This window comes from Oryzias latipes, chromosome 2 (assembly GCF_053564925.1).
Source record: "Oryzias latipes strain Hd-rR chromosome 2, Olatipes_Hd-rR_3.1".
Lineage (NCBI taxonomy): Eukaryota > Metazoa > Chordata > Actinopteri > Beloniformes > Adrianichthyidae > Oryzias > Oryzias latipes.
In genome coordinates, this window is record NC_136238.1 from 37,591,857 (window position 1) to 37,611,931 (window position 20,075).

Below are 20,075 nucleotides of genomic sequence, written 5' to 3' on the forward strand. Positions count from 1 at the left end.
ACAGTATTTATTTATCATTTTATTTTAGTGTAAACTTACACCAGAAAATATCCATAAAAATACTAATAAGGTACCAGAGTGAAAAGCAGCAGATTAAAAGGAGTTAATAGATCAAAACGATACCTACCTTTACTAGATGTTAACTTTGCTAGATGTTAACTCTAATAATTCAAACAACTAATTTCTATTCTAAAATAATTCATTTTGTGAATTTTTTTTACATATTTTGTCAGCAGTGAAACGTATTGTCTAGTATCATTAGATTGAAATGTATTGATCCTTTTTTGCTTTTGATAGTGGTGGCTTGGAGAAGATGAAAACCTAAAAAGCTGTCAGGATGAAAACCTAAAAAAGCTGTCAGGATAAGACAAGACAAAACTTTATTGATCCCTGGAGGGAAATTCAGTTGTTACAGCAGCCAAACAACAAATATAGCAGTTAAAAAAAACAAATAGTTAGTAAAAATTAAAATAGTAACAAAAAGTGGAAGTAAAAGTACACATCATAAATGAATAAGTAAATCCAGCAGCAGTTTCAACAGTCCTAAATTGTGTCATTCTATAGTCTAACTGCTGCTGGGAAGCAAATCATTGGGACAAAGAACCTCCTGTAGCGGATCATATATCAAAACAACCAAGATTTTTTTTATTTTTTTTTGAAAAGTTCATTTCTACACATTTAATATTCACTTGTGTCTCCCTCTAATGAAGTTACTGCATCAACATGGTATGGAGGCCATCAGCCTGTGGCTCTGTGTACATGAACTAAAAGCTTCATTAGAACATTGGGGTTTCACCCCAGAAGTTTTAAGCATTAAAAGCTTATTTTAAAATATTTAATTTTTCTGAGATACAGAACTTTTCCCCTGTAAAATAAAGTCTTCTGCTGTGGTACAGAGGTTGAGAGGTCGACCTTTTATCAAAAAGTTTAGAATTTAGAGTTTACACTAAATCCTTACATTGTCAAGAAAAAGTCTTACAAGTTCTCATGTGTTTGTTGACACAAGATACTTGACGAAAACTTTTATCACATTTTTTACAAGTAAAAGGCTTTTCTCCTGTGTGAGTTCTCATGTGTGTTTTGAGATGATGTATTTGATTAAAACTTTTTTTACATTCTTCACATGAAAAAGGCTTTTCTCCTGTGTGAGTTCTCATGTGTGTTTTGAGAGTAAATATATGACTAAAGCTTTTCTCACATTCTTTACAAGAAAAAGGCTTTTCTCCTGTGTGAGTTCTCATGTGTCTTTTGAGATTAGATACATCTCGAAAACTTTTTTTACATTCTTTACAAGAAAAAGGCTTTTCTCCTGTGTGAGTTCTCATGTGTGTTTTGAGATTAAATATATAACTAAAGCTTTTATTACATTCTTTACAAGAAAAAGGCTTTTCTCCTGTGTGAGTTCTCATGTGTGTTTTGAGAGTAAATATACGACTAAAGCTTTTCTCACATTCTTTACAAGAAAAAGGCTTTTCTCCTGTGTGAGTTCTCATGTGTGTTTTGAGAGTAAATATACGACTAAAGCTTTTCTCACATTCTTTACAAGAAAATCTCTTACCTTCTGCATGGATTCTTATATGAATTCTGAACAGAGATATGTTACCAAAGCTATCACCACATTCTTTACAGATATAACATCTTTCATCAGACCCAGTTTCCATGTAGTCAGACGTGTTCGTTTTTATTCTTGAGTTTTCACCAGACCTGATAGAGGAAAGTCTTTCTTCTTTTGCAGATTGTTTGTATTTCTTACCAAGATTTGTCTTCTTGGGATTTTTTCTAACATCAGAGTCACACTGACCTGCTGACATGTGAGACCTGTCCACACTTTGGACATGTCTTCTGTCTCTTCTCTTCCTCTGATCTCTGTTCTGTGAGTCTGTCTCTTCATCTGTAGTTGATGTTGATTCTTCATGTTGGTTTCCTTCTTCATCCTGACTACCAGTTACATTAAAGCTCTGCTGATTGTTTAGATCTGCTTCACTGTTCTCATCTTCCTCATAAGTAGGAATCTCCATCAAGGTATCAGTCTCCTGCTTCAGATCAAGCTGCTCTTCATCCTGACGGTTGCAGAGTTCCCCTGGTTCCTCTTTAATCTGTGAAGGTTCCGGTTCTTCATGTTCCACACTGAAGTTCCTCTGCTGGATGCAGAGATCTTCCTCTTTATTCATCCAACACTGGTGGAGGACTGCAGGGACACAAGAACAGATACTATGGTGACTTTATTTATTCTTAAGTATCAATACAAATGATTGCAGTATCATTCAGTATATGCACATTAAAAAACTTTTAATAAAAAAAGGGTTTTGTTTTCTTTAACACAACAGTATAAAACTGTGCTGAAAAAGCCCCCCCTACACCTCCCCCCTATGAGGAGAGCTGTTTCAGTCAATAAAAAGTCTGAACCAGTTAAAGATAGAATATATTTTTTCTTTGTTTTTTTTAAGGAAATGAAATTACAGATAAGTAATTCATAAAAGGTACAAACAGGTCTTTAATGTTATATAACTGTATACCCAAATTAAATCATGCTGAGATAAATAGGTCAGATTTACTAGAAAGGGGACAGAGGGATTAACAGAAAATGTACTTTTAACCCGATTCTGTCTCCAATTATTTTGATATGAAATTACAAAAAGGAAAACAGTTTGAAAACAAATAGAATGTTTTAGATTCTTGTCATTATTGACTGTAAAGATGCAGGCATCTAAAATAAATGTTTGACAGTCTCTGAGGCTTCTTTCAGCACACCAGCTGTGTTATGTTAGGAATATTCTGCTAATAAAGTTACATTCACATGTCTGTTATTGTATTCATTTTATTTAGAAATCACCTCCAGGACCGAGGTCTGGGGCCCCATCAATCGGGATCAGAAACTTGCCTGTGGTGGCGTTGGTGGGTGTGTTTATGTGTGCGTGTTAGCCTGGAGGTGCTGCTGGCAGCGCAGACGATAAAAATGTGTCAAAAATGGACAGAAACAATTTGACAAAAATGGCTCAATTTAAATTAGCCATTTTATTATTAAATATATTTCATTTTGCTTTGAAAACCTGTTCATTGTTTTAAAACAGAATTTTAAATGTTAATATTAATCATGTTGAATATTATTATAATTGTATCTCTTTTTTTCAGAAACTGATTTCTAAATCAATATTTTCCAAAGTAGCTTTTTTTATGTTGCTGTTTTTCAGAATGACTTATTTACTTCATGAAGAGTTTTTTCAGCAGAATGAGTCTGTCTGTCAATCAGTGAAAGTGGGTGGGATCTAAACATTGGCTGATCCCTGGAAATCGACTTGTGTTCCTAGATACCCGCTCTGTGGTGTTCCAGTCAGAGAGATGACATATTTCTGTTGTGAAACCGGAGGAGCTTTGTAGAATCCAAGCGCGGACACAAAAATGGAGTGGCGAACTAGGTTTTATTATATGGCAGAGGGGATGAATGGAATGGAGGGGAGGAGAACAGGCCAGCAGGTGAGCCCACGGAACCACATCAATTTCAGCGATATCTGCATAGCTTTGCTGACATTAGAGGATCACATAGAGACAAACAATCTGTCTGCTGCAGAAGATGCAAACATGGACTACTCTGTTTTTCTAGTTTGAGGGTTCATGTGTCAAATTAACGCAGAACCGACCCTAAAACAGCCCAAAGCCATTTTTACCTGCAACACCGCCAGTTCTGGTAACACTGTGGATGTGTTGAGGTGCATACTTCCCCCTAGTGTTGAGGGTGTGCATTGCTTCGTCATGTTTGCTGAAGCGACTTTGATCAATGTAGTTAAGGTGCTGCTGCTTATGTCTGAGTAAAAGGGTAGCCAATCACAAAAGTGTCTCTGCCTTGTCTGGTTTGCAATCATTGGTCTTGTTGTTACACTTCAGTTACAGGGACACGGTGATTGGTCGAAATGCATCTTGGGTATGCGTGATGCATGACAGGATATTGCTCACAGCCAGTCCGGTAGCAGCCAGCCTAATCTTATGATATTTTTTCTGATTTTCATCGAGACAATAATAGATCGATCATTCTTTTATTTTTACCCCTATTGAATGCTCACAGAGACACGGAAGTAGCGGCAGAAAGCAGCTTTTGCAGCAAGATGGACGGAGAGAATACCAGGATGTGAATGAACGTGATTACCGATTCTTTTGTGCTTTTTAAAATAAGTAAATCTGATCTCTAAACATCCTCCTTGTCTTGAATGCAGTGTAATGAGACACACACAGAAATGTGAAGGTATCTACTGTAAATCCAACTACTACTCACACCTGTGTCTATGAATAACAGGAAAAATGATCCAGTAGTAGTTAGCATGTAGCCCAATAGCCTTCAAATGTTAAGCGACTGCTAAAGAGTATGTTAATAAAAGACAAGCCCTGAATATTATTATTCCTATTCGACCCCAAACTACAATATCAGCTGGCTGTCTCTGTCTACTGGCCGGCCAGCGGCCCGAACGCCATTGCTTTTACAGTCCAGTTTTAGTGTACTTAAATGGTAAGTACCAAGTAATATTCAAGTGAACATACCCAGTATTTAGTACTGAAATTACCATGTAGTTGAGTAGAAATAGGGCTGACTTTCTTTTACAGTCCAGTTTCAGTGTACTTAAGGGGTAGTTTCTGTGGTAAATTTATGGTAAATACCATGAAACATGTGAGTGCAGACTTAAATTGTCCTCTTTTCTCATCTACTTCTACCCTTCCTCTCTTCTCTATTTTTGATCATCATTTATCATTTAGTTCTCCATGCCTCTGTTTGGTGCAGTGCGATTCATGTACTGTCCCTCTTTTCCTCTTCCCTCCTGGGGAGTGGGAGTGCTTCCAGACTCCAGTTGACTCATCCGTGCTCCAGTTCCTGACCGTCTACCTCGCCTTTGCTCCTGTTCCTACACCTGGCTGTGGATCCTGCCTCTGATGAGTACTGGCTCGTCTCTGCTCTGTACCTGACCGAGTACCTCGCCTCTGCTCCTGCTCCTACACCTGGCTGTAATAATAATAATGGATTGGATTTATCTGCGCTTTTCAAGACACTCAAAGCGCTTACATTGTGTCCATTATTCATTCACTCCTCATTCATACTTGGTGATGGTAACTACGGTTGTAGCCACAGCTGCCCTGGGGCAGACTGACAGAGGCATGGCTGCCAGTTCCTGTCTACGGCCCCTCTGACCATCACCGGGATCATTCTCGCACATAAACACACCAGTGGAGCCACAATGGAGGCAAGGAGGGTGAAGTGTCTTGCCCAAGGACACAACGATATTTTGGCTGGTGGGAGCGGGGATCGAACCGCCAACCCTTCAATCATTGGACGACCCGCTCAACCACCTCAGCCACTGGTTCCTGTCTCCGGCTCGACTCGCGCCTTTGACTGTCCCCCCCAAACACGGCTGGATGAAGCTCGTCTGCTGGACTTTATCTATGTAGTTGTTGTGTTAGATAATTTAATTATTCTCTAAGAGTTCTGGTAAATCGCCTGTCCTTCCTGGGGGAGAATCCCTCCTTCATGTGGGCACCCCTGAGGTTTCTTCGTTTTTTCCGGAATCTGTTTTTTTAGGAGTTTTTCCTTACCGCGAAGGGGGTCTAAGGGCAGGGATGCCAGTATAGCTTAGTCAGTTTGTTAGTTCATTTTAGTATTTTCCTATTGAAGTACCATGTAAGTACCCAGTAAATTCCATAAAAAGAACCATGTAAGTACCCTGAAAGTACCCAGTAGTTACACAATAAGTACCACGTAAATACCACTTAAGTACACTGTAAGTACTCTAAAAGAAAGCGTTACCAATTATAATCGGTTAACAGAAATGCTTTTTCATTTTCACAATGTAACTGAATCAAATGACTCAAAATTAAAATTAAAATAAAAATCAATCGTTCAAAATACATTTTCTTTTTCTACATTAAAACCGCTTATTCTGTGTCATAATTAAAACCAAAATGCAAAGAGGGGATTTTCGTTTTCACATCCACTCTGCGAATAGTGTTTCAAAACTCAATTCCAGTTTGCATTTCCAGGAGGGATGTGGGGTGATGATGTCAGTGGGTGTTAGCCCAACCAGCAAACGGCAAAAGTTTAGCATGGTGAAATCTGATAGAGCTGTTCATGGGGCTATAGCTGTCCTGGAACAGCAAAATCAGCGTGAAGTTGCAGGAGAAGATCTTCTAAATGTGCTTTTATTACTGTTCTGATTATTATTAAGGGCCTGCTCGCTCATAATTTTTAAATTTGTGCGGCCAGTGCTTCTTTCTTGGCTGGAAGAAGGTTTAGCATTAAGCTAATACGTGCTAAAAACATTAGTCGTGGAGGAACACATCTTGTTCGTTTAGATTCCAATTCAAAAATGCTGACAATGAGTCTCTGTCCCAATATTTATGGACCTGACTTGCATTATGGGACAAGTCTGATGCATGATGGGATACATAGCATGTAGCCCTCAGATAAATAGCTCTTTTCAATCAGGCTTTTTACAGCAATTATTAGGTTAGATTAAAAATAGATTTATGAAATGACTTAATAGTTAATGATTCATTAATCACACAAAGAATTCATCTCATGACAGTTCTGAAAACACTGTCATAATTTAATTTTTGGGAAATTTTTAAAAGCTACATTTAATAAATGATTGTCTTAACAGCCATAAAAAATTAAATAAAAAGTATTTTGTTAAACAGTCAAGAGGAACTTTGTGGCTCTCTTTGGGTTTTGGTCTGGAAGAAACTGGATCAAATGGTTCTTTATGTGTTAAAGGTTCCAGACTCTTGATTTCCACTGAAGCTATGAGTATGAAATGTCATTCCACAGACAAAGCATCAACAAAATGATCCTGATGCTGCTGAGGTTCTTATGGAAGTGAAGCAAATCTCAGCAGAGATGAAGTTTTCTAAACTGAAATCACTGACATTAAACAGCCTGAACATTCATGGAGCTGAACTGGACACAGAAAAACCTCCCTGTTGTGTTTCCACCCACCAATGAGGAGCAGTTTGATGAAGATGAAGCTGCACTGGAGGAAGAATCAGTCCAGAAAAGATGGAGAACAATTCTGACACTAAGCAGTTTTTCACTGATGTGTTCAGGTTTGAATCTTTTCTGTCTGCAGATCCATGAGCAGGACCCTGTCTTTGGGTTTTAGCTTGAAATGTAGTTTTGGAAATAGAATCTGTCTGAATGTCTGGAATTGGAGACATGGAGACATCAAAGAGGTTCAGATGGGATTTGGGGTTTGACAGAGAAATCTGCTGAAAAGAACTGAACTACAAACTTAGAACCACAGTCGACAAAACAGATTGTACTTTTTTATCTGCCAACAATATTCTCTTTGATCTGTTAAGGTTTCCTGTTTGTCGTTAGCTGGAGGGACTAACTAAGATCATATGATTTGAAGAATGTTGTCGGCTGCACTGACCAACAATGTCTTCTGTCTTTTCAACTGGAAGGGACAGAAGAGACTCTTCCAGGACACGCTGTTGATGGACTGCATGTTTGGAGAGCTTGAAGCTCAAGATAGAACCGTTGTTGAAGTGAACATACCGATAGTGTGGAGATGAAGATCAGAGTCACACTGACCTGCTGACATGTGAGAGCTGTCCACACTTTGGACATGACTTCTGTCCCTCCTCTTCCTCTGATCTCTGTTCTGTGGGTCTGTCTCTTCATCTGTAGTTGATGTTGATTCTTCATTTTGGTTTTCTTCTTCATCCTGACTATCAGTTACATTAAAGCTCTGCAGTTCCTCTTTAATCTGTGGAGGTTCTGTTTCCTCCTGTTCCTCTTTAATCTGTGGAGGTTCTGGTTCCTCCTGTTCCTCTTGAATCTGTGGAGGTTCTGGTTCCTCCTGTTCCACTCTAAAGTTCCTCTGCTGGTTGCATTGATCTGCCTCTTCAGTCATCCAATGCTGGGGGAGGACTGCAGGGACACAAACACAACAAGGAGCATTTTATACATTTTCAGGACTTTTGGGTTTTGTCAAGCTTCAATAAACTCTGTGATCATTGGAATATGAATATGTCTGAGGAGTCTGGAGGACAACAAGAGACTAATGGAAGCAATAAATATAGATGCCATTATATTATTTAATAAACGTGTCATTAATTTAAAATTTAAAAAAAATAATCAAAATTGTCATTATTTAATCAAAATTCAATGCTAAGTGATTTACACAGGTTCCATTTCTAAGTTCTTCTAATCTTCTACATTCTATTCTATTTCTCCATCTGACATTGACACAGTTTAAAGGTGAACTTTGTTTCAGGGTGATGGTTGAACTCCCGCCTTTTTTCTGCCTTGTGCAAACAGATGGGAAGAAAACTTGAAACTTTGTTCTTCCAGTTTGTTCTTCTGGTTCTAGAGAAGGAAAGTGATGATTCCACTGGTGACAGAAACAAACACACAGTAGTGTCTGATAAAAAAACATCAATGAACACTCATGGATCATGTGTGACACATGTTACTGGCATCTGCATTTATGGCGCACAGCCGGGACTTGAACACACCGGGGTGTGGTTCCACCAGCACAAGCAGCTGCTCCAGATGTGTACATTGGAATGTGTACACAAGTGGCTTCTGGACAATTTTGGAAAGATGTACACAAAAATACACAACTGGACAGACTGGACCCTCCAGCAGACAGGCTGTAGGTCAGAGGTGGGCACTGAGGTCTGCATTCCTGCATGTTTTCCAGCATACCCTGCTCTGGCATGTTCTAATTGGCTGGACACACCTGAACCAGGTAATCAGCCATGAGTAGGGCAAGACTATCTGGAAATCATGCAGACACACCGGCCCTCGAGGCCTGTAATTGCCCACCCCTGCTGTAGGTAATAACCAAGTCCAAAGTGTGTCCTCTGTTGTGAGCAGCTGTGGGACATTTTTGAAATCTGTGGAAAACTCACAATCATGACATCATCAATGTTTTCCACAGCTATCACTATCAATTGGGTAGACAAAAAAAATTGAAAATAAATATAACTTAAAAAAAATAATCCATAAAAATAAGGGTCCATTACAAAAGTTGAAATAGATCAAATAAATTACACAATGTCTGGGCATTCTTATGATTCATGTAATGTAAAGATTTAGAGAATAGGTTGAGACGGTTGAGTAATCCATTAATGTGAGATTTCACCCAATAAAATGCTTTGAAATTACAATCAGTGCATTAATCAGAAAGTCCAGATTTTTGTGAATAAATTGTAATCGAATTTTAATTGTATTCCAATTTAAAGGGCTAATGATGATATTTTTGTATTTGAGCCAATTATGAAAAGAAGACCAAAACTCTTTTACATGAAAACATTCCAAGAAAAGACTTTCCACAGTTTCTACATAATTTCCACAAAAGACAAAAAGATCACTATCCCAGTTAAAGAGAGAATGTAAAAATGATTGGAAGGGTAAATATCATTTAACGGGAGTGCCCCAAAAATAGCACTGCTCATATAGCAAATCAATATATTGTGGCGATCTGGGGTTTAGCCCCGGCTTCATCTTTTAAGACTCATGGGAAGTGGGGAATCTGGGGTGTGTTCAATTGCTCACCAGAAGTGAGGGAGCTGTGAGCAGAAGTGAGTTTAATGCTGTTTGGATGTTGGTGGGCGTGTTCAAAATTAACAGACATAACAGACTGCCAACATATGTGAGTGTCGTTTTCGACAAACTGGGGTTGTGCTTAGCATGGGGCACGGGGAGCAGATTCGGACATGTCAAGTGGAGCCGCTACTAAGTAAGAGGATATTTAATTTAGACTTGGGCACAACGGTACTTACCTGGATAGTAAAGGGTGGTGATTCAGTGCTTGCTATTTAGTAATTAATGCACTTCAGTTCTGCTGTCATGAAATATATGGCAGAGGATGGAACGGCCTGAAACTTGTGAATCGGTGTTCCCGCCTTTGAGAAAGAGGTGCGTGTGTGTGAGGAGGAGAAGGGGAGGGGTAGTGGGTGCAGGTTGCGAGGTGAAACGGCACACGGAGACCATTGTGGAACACCCGGATCAGCGGTTGGCTTAAATTACTCAGCTCATTCTAATAATGTCATTCTTCACTAACTATAGCAGACATTTTTACTACTTGTCTGTATTTTCCATATCCATTTATTTTTACGGTTGTTTAGTTGGTGATAGTAACGTATAAATAAAGACAGCAGGTAATGCTGGCTGGAAAACAGCTGCACTTTTTCAGACCATAAATAAACAATAGATCATTTGTTTATGAAAGTATTGAGAATTTTGGAGGATTTTAATGTTGGTGTTGTAAAAAATTAGGAAAATGGCAAATATTTTGGAGTAATCCCACTGAGGAGTTCTGTAATTAAGTTTTTAATGTTTTATGAGACCTAAACATGATTTTCACAATAACAGGTTTTTAAATAATCAAATCCCTCTGATATGTTTCACAAAGACACACACACAGGACCAAAGACACACACACAGGACCAAAGACACACACACAGGACCAAAGACACACACACAGCACCAGAGACTAGGCCTGGGCGATAAATCGATTAAATGAATTAATTCGAATTTTTTGTTACGGGCGATTTCAAAAATAACTAAATCGAGTTTTTATGTGGCGCATTTTTGGCTCCCCAGAGCTTCCGTAGCATTAGTTTCACACGGCGGTATGGCACATGACAATCGACACACGAAGCAGCAAGCGACAGCATGGCTACCGGCGAGAGTTGGAAGTTTGTTCCCAAGAAAGGAATCAAATCATCTGTTGATGGAACTGGTCTGGGTTTACTGCCACAAATGTGGAGGAAGAGACCCCCCCCCCACGCTGCCTAATTCCCATCGGAGTCAAAGGCTCGCACGCGCCCAGTTCTCTTACACACGCACGCGCCCTGACACACACACATACTCATACTACAACGCCTGTATAATTGGTTCATTAGTTAGATAGTTGGTTGTTACTGTTATTTGTTAATAAAAAACACTGCGTTGTAATTATTACTTGTACCGATATATTCATTTGAGACGCGGCCGCTGTAGGATTTTGTTTTTGGAGGAGTCGGCCGCGGGGGGGACTCCTGCTGCTTCATCATCTTTTCCGTGGAGAAGACGGGGTTTATTAATTTCTTTAAAGCCTTAGACCCCAGATATGAGCTGTATTGTTAATTTTTTATTTTTAGGCCATATCGCCCAGCCCTACCAGAGACACACACACATGACCAAAGACACACACAGGACATCACACACAGGACCAAATACACAGACACAGGACCAAAGACACAAACAGGACCAATGACACAGACATAGGACCGAAGACACACACACAGAACCAAAGACACAGGACCAAACACACACACACAGAACCAAAGACACAGGACCAAACACACACACAGGACCAAAGACACACACAGGACCAAAGACACATGACCAAACACACATACAGGACCAAAGATACAGGACCAAACACACACACAGGACCAAAGACACAGGACCAAACACACAGACACAGGACCAAACACACACACACAGGACCAAATACACAGGACCAAACACACACACACAGGACCAAAGACACAGTACCAAACACACACACAGGACCAAAGACACACAGAGGACCAAAGACACAGGACCAAAGACACACACAGGACCAAAGACACAGGACCAAACACACACACACAGGACCAAAGACACACACAGGACCAAAGACACAGGACCAAAGACACACACATGACCAAAGACACACACGGGACCAAAGACACACACGGGACCAAAGACACACACAGGACCAAAGACACACACAGGACCAAAGACACACAAAGAACCAAAGACACACACAGGACCAATGACACACACAGGACCAAAGACACACACAGGACCAAAGACACACACATGACCAAAGACACACACAGGACCAAAGACACACACAGGACCAAAGACACACACAGGACCAAAGACACACACAGGACCAAAGACACACACATGACCAAAGACACACACAGGACCAAAGACACACACATGACCAAAGACACACAAAGGACCAAAGACACACACAGGACCAAAGACACACAGAGGACCAAAGACACACACAGCACACAGAGGACCAAAGACACACACAGGACCAAAGACACACAGAGGACCAAAGACACACACAGGACCAAAGACACACACAGAACTTCACAAACCAAGCAGAAATGAACTTATTGCTAAAAATGATGTCAGGAGTTCAGCTCTAAGAAAAGGACAAAAGAGCAAATAAAACGGAATAATTTGATTTATTATTTCTAATTATTAATATTCCCTGGCTTTGTTTGTTCATATTTGCTTAATTTCACAGAATGTATTTATTATTCCGGATTAATATTCCTGTTTGTTTTTATTTACATTTATGTTTAAAAGGTTAAAAGTAAGTTAAAGTTTTAAAAGTTTAAAAGTTTAGCTTTGGTCTGTTCAATAAATGTTTATTCTTGTTCGGCCCGCAACCTGAACCCCCCCCCCCATAATACAAGTCTAGAAAATTCACGCATGTTTTTGTGTGTAAAATAGGGCACACACAAGGATGTCCGCAAACTGTGTGGGTTTTTTCTTTGTTTTTGGTTTTTTTTTTTTTTTGGGGGGGGGGGGGGGGGGGGCGCTGGGAGGTTTTTAGTGGCGCCCTTCAAACCGCTTAGTGCCCATGAAATAGCCCTCGGTCTAAAAAAGGTTGTTTAACCAGTGATGAAAGTCAGGCAAGGAAAAAATCCCTGAACTTTTCTTTGAGCGATATGGCAGGCACAGAGCGAAATTTTGGAAAAATACGTGGTCTTAGATGCATTCTGGTGCATTCTGGCAGCTAGTTATTCACTTCTTTATCAAGAAACTAAGACTAATTGGAGCATCATGATTTGTCATTCAAACCCCTAGTTTGACTCTCCATTAAGGACTTGCTGGTCCTAAAAAAGAATTTGGAAAATTGCTCAAAGTAACACAATCCTACAATCTATGCTTTTCCTTAAAGCTGCAAAACATACAATTGCTAAAATATAGTAACATCAAAGCCCCAAATGGCAAAAAGAACACCAGTAACTATGATATTCTATGAAAATACCTCAGTTATTTATACATTATTTCTGCTTTAGAAATGACTGATGTACAACATCCACTTGCACTGTTTTCTCAAACTATAATTACATCAAAATATGGGATCTGCTTTAAACTATAATTCTATAACATAATACATCAATTCTTTAACACCAATACTAAGTAATCTGGGAAATATCAAAACAAACATACAAACTAAACTAAACATTGTAAACATTATTTTTTAAGGGAGTGCGGGTCCAAACCATCAAATACTTATAATTAATGTTAACTATACTGAACTAAATCATGGTAATTAGGAAATACAAATAAATTAGATAGAGAAATGTATTCAAAATAAAAACTGAAACTCAAAACTAAAATTGAAATTATTTCAAAATGTGGTTTTGAGATTATTTTACACAAAAAAGTATTTGACCTACACTACCTTAAAAATCTTTTTTTTTTTTTCCAGCCAAGACCACTTCAATTTGTTTTTTATCGTCTTCTCACAACTGAGGTCGTGACCACGCTCAATAATGACGATGCCTGCCATTATTTTAACACAAATTTGATCGCAAACTCTTCAGATGTGTTTGTGAAAGTTTAGCGTGGGTCCGCCAGTTTTGGTCTCTAGGGAAGCAAGTCACGCTGACCACGTGGTGCAGACAGAGCCAATCAGACCCGTCGACGCATCCGAAAGCAACTAAAACGTCCCGTCATTGGTCAATTAGGCCGGGAAGACGAAAGATGGCCACGACCATAGAGGAAGCGATCTGCGGAGAAATATAGAAAATAAAGCTAAAATTAGCTGATTTCAGACCATTTTCTAATCCGGAAAGCGATTTGTCCGTAGAGATCAGGTCTTTATTTCCCGGAAAGTACGTTCGGTTTGCTCAAAAACCCGGATTTCCGGGAATTCCCGGAAGACTTTCATCACTGTTTAACATTCATTCATTCATTCATTACATTTAGTTAGATGTATAAGTTATATCTGGCCTTTTTTGAGGACAGACACTATGCTGATGTGGCCCTCAGTGAAAATGAGTTTGACACCCCTGGTGAAAAACCACCAACTAACACCGCGGTCAAGTGAGCCGACATCTGCGGAAGTGCGGTCACGCCAGCCGTCACTGACTTTTAGCATGCGCGTTTACATCATAGTTTACGGTACACACACCCAGCGAGCTGGAAAGACGGCATAAAGCGCGGACATCACCGATGTCACTGTTACCCATTATAGAAATGACATGTACTGTACTCTGAAATAAATGAGAGTTATTGCATGCCCTGTATCGTTATTTGATGTACAAATGTATTCATTTGGATTGCATGTCTGTTCATTCCATAATAAACTACCAGAAATAACGTGTTTTGTCTGAAATATAATCAATCAGACAGATTCTAAAAGTGAGATTTAACACCGACAAGAGTGTTTTGTGGGTTGTTGAGCATGACATGGAATGGAATCAAGCAGAAATGAAGAAACTCCAAGTAAAATCACATCTGGTCCTGTCAACTCTTTCTAAAGTTGCTTCATTTAAGGTGACGCAAAACTTTCACTGGATTATTGTTGGTAATGATGTTCACTAATATCATAGCAAGTTTGAAGAAAAATGACTGGAGAATATTAGAGATATTAAAGTTATAGAACAATTTTGGTCTCCTCATTTACAGACACTGTGTAATAAGTAAACCTTACAAAATGCTACTTCTTTCAAAAGGTGACGCAAAACCTTCACTGGATTATAGTTGGGAATAATGTTCACTAACATCACAGTAAATTTGAAGAAATTTGACTGGAAAAAATAAGAGATTTAGACATTATAGTACACCTAAGCATCCTGCTTGTATAGTTAAAATAAAACTTGTGAACCCTTCAAAAGGGCACTTTATCAAAAGGTGACGCAAAACTTTCACTGGATTATGGTTGGTAATAATGTTCATGATCATCGCAGCAAATTTGAAGGAATATGACTGGAGGAAATTAGAGATATTAAAGTTATAGAACAATTTGGGACTCCTCATTCACAGACAGTGTGTAATATGTAAACCTTACAAAATGCCACTTCTGTCAAAGGTGACGCAAAACTTTCACTGGAATATGGTTGGTAATGATGTTCACGATCAGATCAGCAAGTTTGATGAAAATTGACTGTAGAACAGTCATAGATATTAACATATTAGACCAATTCAGGCTTCCTCATACATAGTCATAGTATAACATTTGAACCATCCAAAATACCACTTTTTTCAAAGGTGACGCAAAAATTTCACTGGATTATGGTTGGTAATAATGTTTATGATCATCACAGCAAGTTTGAAGAAGAATGACTGCAGAATATTAGAGAAATTAAAGTTATAGTTCTCCTAAGCATCCTGCCTTTATAGTTAAAGTAAAACATTTGAACCATCCAAAATACTCCTTCATCAAAAGGTGACGCAAAATTTCACTGGAATGTTGTTGGTATTGATGTTCATGACCATCACAGCAAATTTGAAGAAATTTGACTGTAGAAAAATACAGATATTGACATTGTATACCAATTCTGGCCTCCTCATTCATAGTCGGAGTATAACATGTTTATAAACCTCCATATTAGGTAAATACATTTTTTTGCAATAATTTTTCTTCAAACCTGCTGTGATGTTAGTGAACATCATTACTGCCATATTCCAGTGAAAGTTTTGCGTCACCTTTGATAAAGGAGTATTTTGGATGGTTCACATGTTCTAATATGACTATGTAAGAGGAAGCCTGAATTGGTCTAATATGTTAATATCTTTACTGTTGTTCTGCAGTCAATTTTCATCAAACTTGCTGATCTGATCGTGAACATCATTACCAACCATATTCCAGTGAAAGTTTTGCGTCACCTTTGACAGAAGTGGCATTTTGTAAGGTTTACAGATTACACACAGTCTGTGAATGAGGAGACCCAAATTGTTTTATAACTTTAATATCTCTAATATTCTCCAGTCATTTTTCTTCAAATTTGCTGTGATGTTAGTGAACATCATTACCAACAATAATCCAGTGAAATTTTTGCATCACCTTTTGATAAAAAGCCCTTTTGTATGGTTCACATATTACACTTTAACTACATATGACAGCCTGTATTAGACTATAATGGCAATATCTTTCATTTTCTCCAGTCATATTCCTTCAAATTTGCTGCGATGATCATGAACATTATTACCAACCATAATCCAGTGAAAGTTTTGCGTCACCTTTTGATAAAGTGCCCTTTTGAAGGGTTCACAAGTTTTATTTTAACTATACAAGCAGGATGCTTAGGTGTACTATAATGTCTAAATCTCTTATTTTTTCCAGTCAAATTTCTTCAAATTTACTGTGATGTTAGTGAACATTATTCCCAACTATAATCCAGTGAAGGTTTTGCGTCACCTTTTGAAAGAAGTAGCATTTTGTAAGGTTTACTTATTACACAGTGTCTGTAAATGAGGAGACCAAAATTGTTCTATAACTTTAATATCTCTAATATTCTCCAGTCATTTTTCTTCAAACTTGCTATGATATTAGTGAACATCATTACCAACAATAATCCAGTGAAAGTTTTGCGTCACCTTAAATGAAGCAACTTTAGAAAGAGTTGACAGGACCAGATGTGATTTTACTTGGAGTTTCTTCATTTCTGCTTGATTCCATTCCATGTCATGCTCAACAACCCACAAAACACTATTGCCAGTGTTGAATCTCACTTTTAGAATCTGTCTGATTGATTATATTTCAGACAAAACACGTTATTTCTGGTAGTTTATTATGGAATGAACAGACATGCAATCCAAATGAATACATTTGTACATCAAATAACGATACAGGGCATGCAATAACTCTCATTTATTTCAGAGTCCAGTACATGTCATTTCTATAATGGGTAACAGTGACATCGGTGATGTCCGCGGTTTATGCCGTCTTTCCAGCTCGCTGGGTGTGTGTACCGTAAACTATGATGTAAAGGCGCATGCTAAAAGTCAGTGACGGCTGGCGTGACCGCACTTCCGCAGATGTCGGCTCACTTGACCGCGGTCAACTAACAGACGGGTCACCAAACAGAAAAGCATGAAGCTCAAATGGCTTCTCTGTTTCTCTGAAGGTCACATACCTATGTGGTGTAGCTGCAGCTGTGGTTTCCAGATGACATCCAGCAGTCTGCGCTGACGACAGAGCTCCTGCTCGTACTGGACGATGGTTCCTTCACAGAGTCTGCAGATTTCTTCAGCAGCAGCAGCTAGTCGCTCGCTGATCAACTCTCTCAGAGACTGAAGGGAAGACATGGTTCCTGCTCCGATCTTCAGCTCCAACTCCCACAAACACCACCGTCCTCTCAACACAATCTAACGCTGCTAGCCTGCTAACAAGCTAACGCTGCTAGCGCCTCGTGCTGTGTACTTCCGGGTCACGTGCAGACATTTGGCTGAAACAAAAACGCATAAATTGCTTCGCTGAACTGCAATATGGTTCAAGATATTTTCAGGATTAAAAAAAAAAAGTTTTAATTCTGCAAATGATAAGTAAAATAAAATCATAATAGAAAAAAAAATCATTTTGGGGGAAACTTTATGAGAGCCGTTGTGACGTCATCACACTGTTCCGTTCTCAATCCAATGTTCATTTTACATTGATTCCATGTGGATCAATAATATTGATCATGTTCTGTTGTCATTTTCCATCAGAACTTCAGGCTTTTCTCTGCTGATGATCTCTGAGCTGAACTTCTTGGAGGAATTCCTGAATCTGGGATTTGGAGCAAACAGTCAGAACAAAGGAGGTTTCCATTTCTTCTAAGCTCTGCCAGAAGAAAAGAGCTGAAGCTTGAAGCTGAAGCAGCATTTGCTCAGAGAATCTGTCCTCCAGACCAACAAGTCCCACCACAGCCTTGAAGACGTTTCCAGAAGCAGCAGCAGACTGTGTTCCCATGACGATGCTGAAGTCAGCTGCTGCTCTGCAGGAGAAAGTCTGCAGCTCCTCAGTCAGGAAGCTCTTTCAAGCTCGTGCACATCTGTCAGTGATGTTCACGTCCACTTTATTCTTCACAAATTAGATTGGAGCAGAACACTGAGAACTAAAAATAACAGATAAACAGTTCTAATCTCTACTAGAAAACATACTTCTCAAGAACACCAGACAGAAACACAAGTCTTTTTCTTTATCCGCCTCTTCCTTAGTACAATTTTTACTAAATCTTTTCTTTATAAAACTGTTATTTGCCAACATGACTCAACAAAATATGAACTGTAATTATTTTATTTTTTAAACTATATTAGAGATGTGTAGAAATTATTCTAGTGTTGTTATAGTAACAAACAGACAACATTGTCTCAGCATTACCTAAAACAACAGTGGTTAACAGTAACAGATTAAAACAATATAATAAAAGTGCAAAAATGGAAATCAGCAAAAATTCAAGAAGATTAACATTTATTTAAAAAAACTCATCCTAATAATTAAAAAAATGAGTCAAACTCAAATTTAAACCAGAAAAAATGCTCTAAATGTCCTTTGCCTGTCCTTTGTTGGGCATTTAGTTTTCAAAATCAGGAACTTTTCTGCAGAAGAAGAGCTCTTTGGAACAATCTTCCAGCACACACAGTAGTGCTGTAAAACCAGAGGTTAAATCACAATGAAGTAAAAAGATATTGTCTGAATTCAGCAGAAATGTTTGGAACAGTCAGCGTGGAGGAAAGAATGAGAAATCTAGCTTCTTTGGTGCTCCTAAAGCTGGCTAGCCATGACCAATGTGATGTAAATCTAAGTCACTGGGTGGGTCAAGATGACAACAAAGCTGAAACTCTTCACATTGTTGTCTAAGGAGTGAACCTTTTCTGTTCATTTAAAATGTTACATTTTAAATGTTTAAACACCACATTTTAAACATTGTGAAATTTAAAATTTCAGTTAAAAAACTGCAACCTCTTTGGTCACCAACTCAAAGAACTGTTATTCATGGGGGTGGGGGTGGGGGTGAGAGTTTAGACATTCCAGCAGAAGTTGGTCACAAGAACTTCCGACATTGTACTTTTAAAGACAAAGTTTTACTTAAATTAATATTCCTCATTTGTTTAGAAATTGAGAAAGCTGTAAAAAATAAAAAGATGACTGACAGACAGAAAGATAATGCTAAGTTAACTAGTGGTTAAAAATGGGATTTAATTAAAAAATTGAATTTAATTTAAAAACAATCCAAAAGAATAGAGGCTTCAAAATACATTAAAAAAAGGCCCCACAGTCACTTTACAGCATTAAAATCTTTAATGTCAAAAAAGAATCATCATTTCTGAAATACAATTGGTCTCTTCCCATCTTTGGCACAAGCTTCTTGTGTATGAACATGTCCCTTTTGTGGTATTGACTCACCCAGTCAGCTCTCTACATCTCTGCATGTAGGAGACCATGACACGCCCCCCTTCCACTGTGTGGTTCTACTTCTTCAGACTATTTGTGTGGTGGCAATGGGATCAAATCCCTTGAAGTGTGTGTGCTGCAAAAGTCAGGTCGGGTCAGGTCAAAGATGGGTCCTCAGTCATCCAGCCACGTCAACTCTCTCCCCTCACCCCCAAAAGAGTCTCTGGGCACCCCATAGTCGAATAGAAGTTCCTCATTTACAGCCAGATCCCTCATGGCCCTGAAGAAAATGACAACCCTTGCCCCTTCAGGAAAGTCCATTCTGCATGCCACCGGTCTGACATTGGGCCTCTTTTTGGAATGATTGATGAGACGCCCAAAGGTTTCCATGTCTGGGTGGCAAGGACATGAAGTGTTGCTGGCATCAACACAGAGGTCCTCATTTCTGTCTTTGAAAAAAAATACGTAGCCCATCCCGTCCGTCTTTGAAGCCATTCTTTTCCTCCCTTCAGCAGCAGAGATGACTTCTCCGTGGTAATCGCAAAGGATGGCGTTTTTAGGAAAGTTTTTTGTGATCACCACTCCTGCAGATTAAAGATGAACATAGAATTGTCAGCCCTGTTCTATTGGATTTTTTTGCATGATTTATCAAAAGCTAAAAGCCCAAATTATGTATTTGCCTTAGTCCAAAACCACTCCTTA

The 20,075-nt window shown here is 38.8% G+C and overlaps 2 protein-coding genes and 1 long non-coding RNA gene across 4 annotated transcripts in view; all 3 read right to left on the bottom strand.

Moving 5' to 3' along the window:
- LOC144986976 (uncharacterized) overlaps nucleotides 1–17,560 on the bottom strand; it is a 117,209-nt gene extending 99,649 nt beyond the window's left edge. Inside the window, exon 1 of the mRNA XM_078935722.1 lies at nucleotides 17,134–17,560. Coding sequence (XP_078791848.1) covers nucleotides 17,134–17,305 — 172 coding nt within the window. The 5' untranslated portion in view covers nucleotides 17,306–17,560. The remainder of the gene's footprint in view (nucleotides 1–17,133) is intronic.
- Nucleotides 364–10,742, bottom strand: LOC144988269 (uncharacterized). Its single transcript, XR_013652126.1, has 3 exons — nucleotides 9,769–10,742; nucleotides 7,571–7,909; nucleotides 364–2,188 (listed from the first exon to the last, which is right to left on the bottom strand). It is a non-coding gene; the product is annotated as an uncharacterized LOC144988269 (long non-coding RNA).
- Nucleotides 17,561–19,261: 1,701 nt separating the features above from the next.
- LOC144986865 (uncharacterized) overlaps nucleotides 19,262–20,075 on the bottom strand; it is a 58,017-nt gene continuing 57,203 nt past the window's right edge. For both annotated transcript variants that reach the window (XM_078935414.1, XM_078935416.1), the window contains one exon: nucleotides 19,262–19,957. In XM_078935414.1, coding sequence (XP_078791540.1) covers nucleotides 19,548–19,957 — 410 coding nt within the window. In that variant the 3' untranslated portion in view covers nucleotides 19,262–19,547. The remainder of the gene's footprint in view (nucleotides 19,958–20,075) is intronic.